We start from the raw sequence: 12,220 nt of genomic DNA on the forward strand, positions 1-12,220 counted from the left end.
ATAAACATACGATTACTCCGTTTTTTATAATATGTTTAATTGTTTCAAAGCTTAAAAATGAGTTTATGGTACAAACTAATTACTCTCAAAAAATATCAAACATTAGTTCAATGGTTATATATTAATCAAAGATTAAAAATGTCTTTTTTGTAATTTTTAGCGGGAAAATAGGCTTGATACAGAGCCAATGCTTAATTTTATTTATTAACTACTGTACGTCGCGGGCGGTTGTCGCTTCGAGTGAAAATGTTATTAGCTACGGTACTGTATTAGTCTGCTTTCGCGCGTGTAAATTACAAAAAAAAATATTTATAATCTTTAATTAAAATGTAACCATTAAACTAATAATCGATATTTTTTGTAATTAATTAGCTTGTACTTTAAACTCACTTTTACGCTTTGAAAGAATTAAAAAAAGTATAAACAACATAGTAATCGTATGTTTACTTTGCTATTTCATAACTTTTTTGAAAATGGCTGCAAAAAAGTTTTAAAGCATTCATTTTCAAGATCTTTGAAATACGCGTTTTACCTATTTTTTAAAATTGGAATAGAAGGCAGTTTTTATCGAGTTGCAGCTTCTTTTTAATATGTTTACATAAAAATTTTATGGGGGTTTTGTTCCTTTAAACCCCCCAAATGTTTGTGTACGCTCCAATTAAACTATTACTGCGATACCATTAGTTAAACAAAATGTTTTTAAAACTTTTTTGCCTCTTTGTATTTTTTCGAGAACGCACCTTTTATCGAGATATGGCTTCTTTTTTAATACGGTTCAAAATATACCTAAAAATGTAAATCATACATAAATTTTCATATCATTACCACAGTTTTTTGCTCATACGAATTGTTGTATAAACCTATATACTGTGTTATTACCAAGTCTCCATAATCGTACTTAACCATACACAAATATGTGGTGGATTTGACAAATATTCAAAATATCTCGATAAAAACTGACTTTTCGAAAAAGTACTAAGAGCCAAAAAAGTTTTAGAAATATTGTGTTTAAGTAATGGTACTACAATAATAATTTAATTGGGACGTACACAAAAGTTTGGGGGGGTTTAAAGGAACTAAACCCCCATAAAATTTTATAGGGTGTCCAAATTTCCCTATAATTTTTTCTTAAGATGCTACTGTCATAAGAATGTTATATGTCCATTTTCAATAAAAAAACTTTAATAGTTTTCGATATATTGAAAAAAATCGATTTTCATTTTGTAACTTCAAAGGGTTGTAACTTTTTTTATATGCACATTTGTACTAAGGTAAGTTAGGTTCAATCAAACTATTTTTGGTCCCAGAATATGTGGTTAAATTTATGACCTGTATTTTCGTTACACCCTGTATAATCATAAGCTTCGATTCCAGCAATAAAATTGCTGGTAAATAACTTTTCCCAAAAATGGCCTATTCTCCGATAATCAGCCCAGACTATTTGTCTTTCTGTGGTTTCGGTTTCATGTCAGCTAATATATTTTTATGTTTGAACAATTTTTTTTTTCTTTAATTTTGGACCCCGTTAGGGGTGAATATTTCCTCATTTTCCCTGTACATCCGCCACTGGCCAGAGGGCATCTGTAACATCTGTTTTATTTTGAACGTGTGTCGTGAATAATGTTTTCAAAGCTATATCATGTAAGTATATTAGATATATAAATAATCATAAACACTTCAATATTCATTTCAGTACTGTTTATTTTGCCGCATACTGTGTGTATGTACTTACTGTGAGTTAAGATTATTTGTGCGTGTATAATGGCTTTGTCAATATTTTTTTTTAAATGAGAATAATGGGCTAGCACATCATTTAAAAGGTTATTCAAGTTATATTCAGTAACATTAACGCACCTACTTATTTATACAGGTTGGCAAAAAAATATTTAATTTTTATGTATGCAATTTGTATAACACAAAATACATTTTATTGCTGATAGAAAACAGAAAAAAAATGTTTATTTGACAAATAAACATTGCTTTTCGGTTAAATTCAAGAGGCAGGTGGGTAGAACCTTTAGCATTGAATTTGAGCGAAAAAAAAATTTTTTATTTATTAAACAAAAATATAATTTGTTCTTGGCTTAAATAAATATTCAACTTGGCCCCTACCTGCCTATCAGCAGTAATAATTGAACGGAGAACGACAATGTTGATGAATTATATGGATAATTTCTGGAGTTAGTATTATGAATTTCCAATCTAATTATATTTTTTAAACCTTATAAATTTTGTGGTCGATCGATATAAACTTTTGATTTTAAGTAAACGTATAGGAAAAAATCAAGTGGTGTAAGATCTGGAGATCTTAGGGGAGGATCCAATATCTGCAGTTTTGTCGCTTTACTGTTCGATGTATACAGAAGGTTGCTTTATAATAAAAAAAGGATTTGGCGAGTGCAGGTTGGATTTTGATTAATCTTTCTTGAGTATTTGTTGCATTTTATTATTAATAAATAACGTATTTTCTTCGTGGTAGTAATGAACTGTTAAAAATAGTACTTACCAAACTTAATATTTTTTTGTATTTAGGTGAGCAGATCGAAGCCGAACGCTATGAAAAGATGTATATGGAAAAGATAGAATTGAGGTGTGAAAATCAGTTCACCAAGGCATCCAATAAATGCAGGGAAATGTTTGCAAATGCTTACGATACGTGTTACGATACGGTTACCTGGTTAGCAGCTTGGTTATTGTGTTGGCCGATGAAACTGGATTTTATTTGTAATATTGCTGAAGCTCTAGGTGGCAGTAAGAGATGTGATCCCAGAAAGGACATGGATCCAGGTAAGACGATGACAGTGTACAACGAAAGTAATTAATTTAGGGAAATTGTTACATTAGGTACATATATACAGTATAGTGCAAATGAAATACTATCCAGTCCGTACGACATAGATATGGGCACCCCACAAGGAAGTGTCTTAGGTCCACTAATTTTCTTAATTTTTATTAATGATCTTCCTTCTTATATATCTGAAGGCAAGGTCCTTATGTATGCGGATGATACGTGTATAATTCTCTCTGATTTTACAGAAAAAGGCTTAAATGAGAAAATAAACATTGTTCTTAACGAATTTTCAAAATGGTATCATAGTAACAAACTCATGATAAACTATGATAAACAATCTCCGTCAACTTCCACACTATTCAAAGATTTCCACCGGACTGTAGTTTTTTGTTTAATAATGTTTTAGTAACACCAACCAAGTCAGCAAAGTTTCTAGGAACAACCTTAGATAGCAGTTTGTCTTGGGTACCACAAATAAATATTACTTGTAAAAAATTAAACAATTGCTTTTATCTTCTGTTGACACTAAAACAAATGTTGGATAGGAATACATTATTATCCATTTAATACTCTTATGCATATTCCGGTATTTCATATAATGTAATAGTATGGGGCCAATCGATCGATGTTCAGCGAGTTTTCGTTCTCCAAAAACGGCTGATTCGATTAATATTCGACTTACCAGTCCGAACTTCATGTCGAGATACTTTTAGACATTTTAAAATCTTAACAGTCCCATCTATTTACATCTATAAATTAGTTTCATATGTGTTTAAGAAGAGCTATAATTTGTTGAAATTTTCGGATCTACATTCATACAATACCAGGCATAAGGACAATTTTATTTTGAATAAAATATACCACAATTTTTCAAAAAAATCACCTTTATACTCAGGTATCTCGTTATATAATATGCTACCAGAACAATTAAAGAGCTCAAACTCAACAACTCTGTTTCAGAAAAAACTTAAAAGATTACTGGTAAATGGATGTTTTTATTCCATTCAGGAATTTAAAGACAGCCGTATGAACTACGCCTAGTGTAATTTATTTATAATCACTGTTTTTTGTGTTATGTGTATTTTTGTATTGTTATCTGTGTTTTGACTATGTGTATGTTGTGTATGTTAACACACTATATATTTTATATTTACATGTAATTAACTTAACTCATTACTTATTATTATATACGTATTATATATTTTGACACGTTCAATCTGTATGTTTACAGCGTAAAAGGACTAAATAAATTTGATTTGATTTGATTTGAAAGGAATAAATTCGGTATTTCGTAAGCTGGAGACTTTAAAGAAAAATCCTGAAACCGGTCGATTTTTATTTTTAAATTATGATCATTTGGCAGATCTAACATACTAGTGACGTCATCCGTTTTAGCTTGATGACGTAATCGGTGATTTTTTAAATGAGAATAGTGGTCGTGTGCTAGCTCATTTGAATGTTTATTCAATTCTCTTTTCAATAATATAAACAATAACATAATTCTTCTTCTTCTTCTAATGGCGTTACAACCCTTTGTGACTTTTGGTCTGCTTAACAATGTTCTTTCATTCTGCCCTGTCAGATATTTTGCTTCGCCACTGCTTGATGTTCATGTTAAATCCCCTCTACGTCGCCTATCCATCTTTTACGGGACTTTCTTCTTTTTCCTTTTTTTTGGGAAATAGAACAAGAGGAAGAAGTACATTACTATATTTATTTATAGGTACATAAATAAATTATGTATAATAAAATATAACATCACTGTACTCACATGATGTATAACATCAGCACTCGCCTCTTGCTCCTCAAAAACTTGCCCAAATATTTGTTAATCAATACAGTTAAGTATATGCCTTCCATTTCCGAATAGCAATAATGGAGCTAAAAGTATGATAGTACATAAATACATTTAAAATAATTCCTTGTCTCGGCATCATATCGGTTTACTATACCGAGACCTGATGATGATTTGCATATTGTAGAAAGCAAAACCGGTCATCTGGGGTAAATAAAAGTGATTGTGAGGAAGTCTATAATTTATTTCATTTGATATTCTGTTTATCTTTATATAAATCATATACAGGGTGAGTTTTTAGTGGGGGATCGGTCGATAATTCCATTACGGTATAGAATATCGAAAAAAGTTATTTAGAAAAAATGTAGGCAATGATATTCTCCACGCTTGGAAAATACGCCCATTTCTACAGGGTGATCAATAACAGCGTGGTATATCAAACATATAATTTTTTAAATGGGACACCCTATATACTTTTTCATATTTATATTCCCCTCATAATTCTTGTTCATATAATATAGGGTTTTGCATTACTATACAGAGTATTTAACAAGTTATGACCATTTTTATTTCGAAATCCCTATGAGATTAACACCCTGTATATAAAGAAGTAATTCATAGACAATAATTTGTTTTATGTAATAAGATAAACATTATACTGTAGTTTTTAAATTAAGTCCAATACAAATCATTGACGAATTTTTGTATACAGGGTGAACTACAAAACCAAATTACGATTTTCTCTATTTTTTTAAATGGATCACCCATGGTGATCCAATGGATATTTTATTTTTCAAAAATATTTTATTTATTATACTCTTTCATTTTTATATAGCATTCCCTATATCTAAACTTATTACTTTCGGAGATATTTTTAGTTTTCTTCAACTTTCGGGAATACATTCAATTTTTCTAGTAGAAATAAGTTGGTATTGAATGATAATTAAACAAAATTATTTTTATTTAATAAATCACTATCACAAAATATAAACCATAGCAATATGCAATGAATGTATCAATAAATGTGATATTAAGGAATTATCATATTTCCCTAATATACAAGAATCATACAATTCCTACAAAAAAAATATAGGTATGTTGTGTATAATAAAATTACAAGATTATTTTGATTTAATAAACAACTCACACAAAACATAAATCAAAACAATATACAACTAATTTAATAGTTTTTAGATTATTATATCAACAGCATTCTAAGCCAAGAAGTTTTTACTAACACATTCCTAATAGCAGATTGTGACCCGCAGTTATTAATAATATAATTTTCATATTAAATTTCATTAATATGCATCAATAAGAAATCCCTACTTTATTAACACTCAAACTAGGTGATCTATAAATGTTTAAGGTGATATTGTTAGAGATTATGTGATTGGTCCACATTTTTTGACGGTTGAGGTTTTTATACGACGGTGCTCCAGTTCTTCCAAAATTGATTTTTTTCAAGTGGGGCTATATAAAAAACCTTGTATACTAGAAGCATCCAACAACGCTTGATGATATGAAAAATGGAATAAAAGAAGCTTTTAATAATATTGACTTACAAAAATGTTAAAAATGTGGCTCGGTCATTTGAATATCGGTTACAAAATTGCATAGACGTTGAAAGTGGTCATTTTCAACATTTACTTTAGACTTATATCCTTAACATCACATTAATTGGTACATTCATTAAATTTTGTTATGGTTTATTATTTTTTTGTTAGTTATTTATTGAATGAAAATATTTGTTATATTATTACATTACACTTATTTGTTAAGTTATTTATATTTATAAGAATATGTATGTAATTGAGTGTATTCCCGGCAAATGAAGAAAACTAAAAATATCTCAGAAACTAATAAGTTTAGGTATAGGAGATGCTATATAAAAATGAAAGAGTATCATAAATACAATATTTCAAAAAAAAATAAAATATAGGGTGATCTATTAAAAAAAAAATTGAGAAAATCGTAATTTTGTTTTGTAGTTTAAAAGTGCTTATAAAAATGAATGTTCTACTAAAAAATTCTTGGCTTAGAATGCTGTTGATATACCAATCTAAAAACTGTTACATCAGTTGTATATTGTTTTGATTTATGTTTCATGTAAGTTATTTATTGAATAAAAATAATGTTGTTATATTTTTATATACAATACAAAGTTTTGTTTGTAGGAATTTTACGATTCTTGTATATTAGGGAAATATGATAATTTCTTAATATCACATTTATTGGTATATTCACTGCATATTGCTATGGTTTATATTTTGTGTTAGTTATTTATCTAATAAGAATAATTTTGTTTATTTATCACTCAATACTAACTTATTTCGACTAGAAAAATTGAATGTATTCCCGAAATTTGAAGAAAACTAAAAATATCTCGGAAAGTAATCATTTTAGATATAGGGAATGCTATATAAAAATGAAAGAGTATATTAAATACAATAATGTTGAAAAATAAAATATAGGGTGATCCATTTAAAAAAATAGAGAAAATCGTAATTTGGTTTTGTAGTTCACCCTGTATACAAATATTCGTCAATGATGTGAATTGGACTTAATTTAAAAACTACAGTATATTGTTTATCTTATTACATAAAACAAATTATTGTCTACGAATTACTTCTTTATATACAGGGTGTTAATCTCATAGTTATTTCGAAATAAAAATGGTCATAACTTGTTAAATACTCTGTATAGTAATGCAAAACCATATATTATATGAACAAGAATTATGAGGGGAATATAAATATGAAAAAATATATAGGGTGTCTCATTTAAAAAATTATATGTTTGATATACCACGCAGTTACTGATCACCCTGTATAAATGGACATATTTTTCAAGCGTGCAGAGTATCATTACCTACATTTTTTTAAATAACTTTTCTCGATATTTTATACCATAATGGAGTTATCGACCGATCCCGCACTAAAAACTCACCCTGTATGTATAAACAAGATACATACAAATAAATTTTTAGGTTTTGGTGAAGGCTACTCATACCTCAAACACTCAAGAACATTTTTATTTAAAAATTTCAGAGACGTAAAATTACAGTATAAATTGGAACATATAAAAGCGCTTAAGGATATCAGAGACGCAAAAGATACCGCGAAATCCATATGGCATGAAGTAAACAGCAAAAGAAGAATAGTGTTACAAGTTCTTGTAATAGCTAAAAGGATGTTGGCATTCATTTTCCTTAAAATTTTATTAGAGTCCCAGAAGTATCATGACAAATACTTGAGAGATATTGAATTTGATAACGTATATATTTCTAAGTACTTCAGAAAAATCGATGCCCGTAGGGACTCACAAGAAAAACACACCTTGTTACCACTAAAAAAGATTGAAAAGAAAAAGCTAGTAGATCCTTGGTCAACTGTTCCCCTGAAAAGTGAAAGAGCCCGAATTAAATCTGAGGCAGTTGTAATGTTGCTAGAAATATTAACAATCACTATTTTGGTACTATTAGACCGATTATTTTACGAAGCTTTGGATATAATAAGAAGGCATGCCAGGATTGATTATCTTCAAACTGGACATCACGATTTAACTATAGATGTAAAAGGTAGGAATTTATTTTTATATTATTTTTATCTATAAGTACTAGAAAGTAATGATGAAATAGATAGGGCTGTACTCTCATTTATTCATGCACTGATAATGTCATCATCATCGTCAACAGTGGTAGTGCAGATTACTTGTATCTGACATTGTTATTAGAGAGTGATGTTAAAATAGATAGGGCTGTATGCTGTACTCTCATGTATTTGTGCACTGATAATGTAATCATCATCGTCAACATCGCCTTTTGGGGGTCTCAACCTTATGAAATTTCCACTTCACATTCTCTATACTATTGCTGCTTAGATTTGTTAAAACTTCCGTAGTTCCGTTACTGGTTTGAACTGATTTATTACATACAAGAATAAAAAACCGCTAAACGCCGTAAAAATGAGTGGCGCATACAATATTTTAGCTACAAAAGATCTGATATATCAGATATATGAATATTACGTGGCGCGAAAATGTATTTTCATTTTGATGCAAAACAAAATTCTAGTTTTATTTCAAAAGATTTTTCCATAATGTTTGCTAAAGGGCCTAGCCGGGTAAGATGATGAAAAGTGCCCCCAACTCGATTCGAATTCCATATAGGTCACCGTTTAGCATATATAGTGAAACTAACTTTCTGAAATTTTTAGCCCCCTAGGTGGTCATGTGACCCACCTAGAGCCTAATTAGGTTTTTTATGTTTTTATTTTTTATCTCAGCCGCATCGAGAACTAGCGAAAAACTTTAAATAAAAAAGTTGTAAGCTTTAAAAAGTTCTGTCCCAAGAAAAATTTATTTTTAATTTTTGGCGGGAAATTTAAATTTAAAACGATTTTAAAATTTTAAATGAGTGTAAAAAATAACTAAGACATTTATTTTCACGAAAAAAATATATAACGTGTTTTTTGCATACTGTTTCACCCTGAATTTTTAAAAAATTTTAAAATTGGTGAAATGCACGTTTAAAAATAAAAAACCGCAAATGTAACACCGTTACTGGAGTACGTAAAAAACTGAAAAATAATTGGGGTTTGCTTAATAAACTTTTTTGTAACGCCATCCATTTTCAAGATACAGGGCGTTGAAGAAAACAAAATTTTACACATTTTTTACGATTTTGCCGAAACTACTGGCAACATTGTAATAAAACTTGGCGGGTTTTAAAAGGTAGTTATTGTGCATGTTTTAACATACAATGAAGGATTTGATATTCATCATTGGCGCGCTTAGGGGTAATGCTCTGAAATTTTCAAAGAAAAAAAGATAGTACGCCACTGACATATTTCAAATTAACAATCATTTTTGAATTCCTCGTTCAATTTGCGATAAAAAAACTATCTTCTCATTTTTTCATACCAGGCGCCGTTTTGCTGCAAAAAATTAAATATCTTAACGCTTCCAAAGTAATCGAATTAGTTTTTATAATGGATGTACGAGTTTATGTAGATGTAGAAACTACTAATACAGTCGAACCCGCTTATTGGAATAGCCTTCGTGCCAATAAAAAGTATTCCTATAACCGGGATATTCTAATAACCGATCATTGGTCGCTAGTTGAAACGTTTCGGGATCTCAAATTGCTATTCCTTAAACCGGGATATTCCTTTAAGAGGTATTCTAATAAGCGGGTTTTGTAACGGTTCACGTTACGAAATTAGATCTTTAAATATTTTTATAATTATTTTCTTTTGATCGCTTAATTAATTTCTCTAATTTTCTCGTAAAGGACTACTTACGTGACGTCACAGTTCAGCGTCTACGGAATATAAGTACTTGTCGAATCGTTCCGTGACATGTAATTCATGTTCTGTGGTCGTTTGAGGTTCTCCTCTTTGAAGGAGAGAGGAATGATCCACACTTGGCTTGTGGCTGTGAGGTGGGTAGTTGGTACCATAAAATGGCGGTTGATTTCCATCATAATTACTTTATTTAACATCAAGCAATTTTAAAGTGAAAAGTTACCAATGGTTGTCTGGAGTGAGGAGACATGTGTGTAACACAACTCCTCTTGGAATCTGAATAAAAATCATCGGTAATAAAATCTTTTTTTTATAATAATTTTTTTGTTAGCCTTGTGATTTCTGTTTCTTATGGAATATTAAAATATTAGTCCCATTGTTAAACTTTCTTAGTCCATCTATTAGGTGAAGTTTATGTAGATTATTTCGATTTTTATTTAATATTCATTCAAGGGAAATTCTATGTATATTAACATGTTTTTGGTTTTTACATAACCAAATATTTTTGAAGTTCTCAAATTAATATTGAAAATAATTATCATTACTTCGCTGTAGGTTTTAAACTGATTGAGCATCCAATATTTTTATAAATTGTCAAATAACTATCTTTTGCCTGGTTTCATACCATTTCATTAAGGTATATAATATGTGTGTAGATGGCTATTATTATATTAATTCTATAATTATAATATTATTATAATATTATATATTAATTAATATATAATATAATATTATTATAATATTATATATTAATTAATATATAAAATAATATATAATCATATTCTCTCAGATAAATCATATTTTATGTTCCAATTTCAAATTCAATGTCATTATTTGTTCATGTCTTCACACCCAAAATAGTTCAAGGTTACCTGAGATTAGTTTTTGTTCCATTTAAATGGTCACTTTTTCAGTATCATTTCTTCTTAAAAAAGTTTTCTCATTTATTTCTTCTCTTTACTTTTTAACTCATGTTTATATGGGAAATAAAACTGGGAATGTGTTTTTAGCCATTTGGGAGAAACCATCCTGTGAAGTCGTAGCCCCTTGACCACCCAGGGAAACCATTACAGCCACAGTCAAGTCATCATGGGAGTATGTCATTTGGGAAACACACTTTGGGACGTTCCAGTCCCATTTTCTGTCATCTTTCCACCTGCACCTACGGATAGGACAGCTTAGCACTCTCTGTGTGCTCATTTTATGGATTGCAGCATCGAACTTTATCTGGAAGTCGTTCGATGAAGAGATTTGTTTGGGAACATTTAAGTTTGTGTGGATTTGAGTAACTATTGTGTTCTATATTCCAGACTTTTGGCTTAATGCACTATGTTTATTAATTATTTGTTTTCAGATTTAACTTACCCTTTTTTTCTTTTATATGAAATATTTGTATATTAATGTATTAGGTTCCCAAACTTATTTACGATCTACGGTAAGTTCTTGTGCACAGGAATTAGCCTAAAAAAAATTAGGTTTTATACTTTATTATTGCTTTGATATTTATTGTGTAATATTACTTGCTTGTTTCCCAAATATTTTATTATTTATTCGCTTTACTTCATTTGTTCGGTTAATTTGTCTCGGTATTTATTTTAACTTCATTTCTATAGCGTTTATTCATTAATTTGGGTTAATTCATCATTGTATTTTCTCTTAGTCAGGCTTGTGCCTATTTATTTATAATATATTTTCCATATTTGTCGGTTTTAATTTAGTTGTACGCAGCAAGCGTACTATAAACATTTGGTAGAAGTCTCATGTGAGTTGTCCCTATAATATATAAGTAAGAGGTATATATCTTTTTGTACATACATATAGCAGGACTGTTGTTATATTGTATATCATATTTAACGATAACTTTTGTCATGTTAGAGTCACATTACATGCATTATTTAACTCAAAGATTGTCAAAAATCTAGGTAGTTATTTTTAATAAATATTTACTTATTTTGTATATCATTTATTCTTATTTCCTTTATATTTTCATCTACTTATATATTTAATATTTGACAGCAGTGTAAAATACCTGGGAGAGTGATCGTAAGCTCATTTTCTTGGCGCCCATGATTTGTTAGTGTTATTTAAATTGTTCTTCTTTAGCAATTATGTTCCTTACTTCATTTTCAGTACATTATTCTTATTTTAGTATTTACCGTTTCTAGTCATCATTATCTGCTTTGAGCTACTGTTCTTCGACAGGCATGCAAACGAGCCGTATCCATCCTTGAGTGTCCAGTTGTTCTCTTGCATCTCTTGCTAGCCAACTCCATTCAGTTTGCCTATATGTCTATTCATACTTTTATTACTTCAGCCTCTCCAGCGAGA

At 29.5% G+C, this 12,220-nt stretch overlaps 1 protein-coding gene across 1 annotated transcript in view; it reads left to right on the forward strand.

Annotated features, from left to right (window-relative positions):
* LOC114331855 (protein sneaky) overlaps positions 1-12,220 on the forward strand; it is a 43,137-nt gene that overhangs the window by 8,873 nt on the left and 22,044 nt on the right. Inside the window, exons 3-4 of the mRNA XM_028281531.2 lie at positions 2,533-2,787; positions 7,576-8,166. Of these exons, the coding sequence (XP_028137332.2) occupies positions 2,533-2,787; positions 7,576-8,166 (846 nt within the window). The remainder of the gene's footprint in view (positions 1-2,532; positions 2,788-7,575; positions 8,167-12,220) is intronic.

The sequence above is a fragment of the Diabrotica virgifera genome, chromosome 2 (assembly GCF_917563875.1).
Source record: "Diabrotica virgifera virgifera chromosome 2, PGI_DIABVI_V3a".
NCBI lineage: Eukaryota > Metazoa > Arthropoda > Insecta > Coleoptera > Chrysomelidae > Diabrotica > Diabrotica virgifera.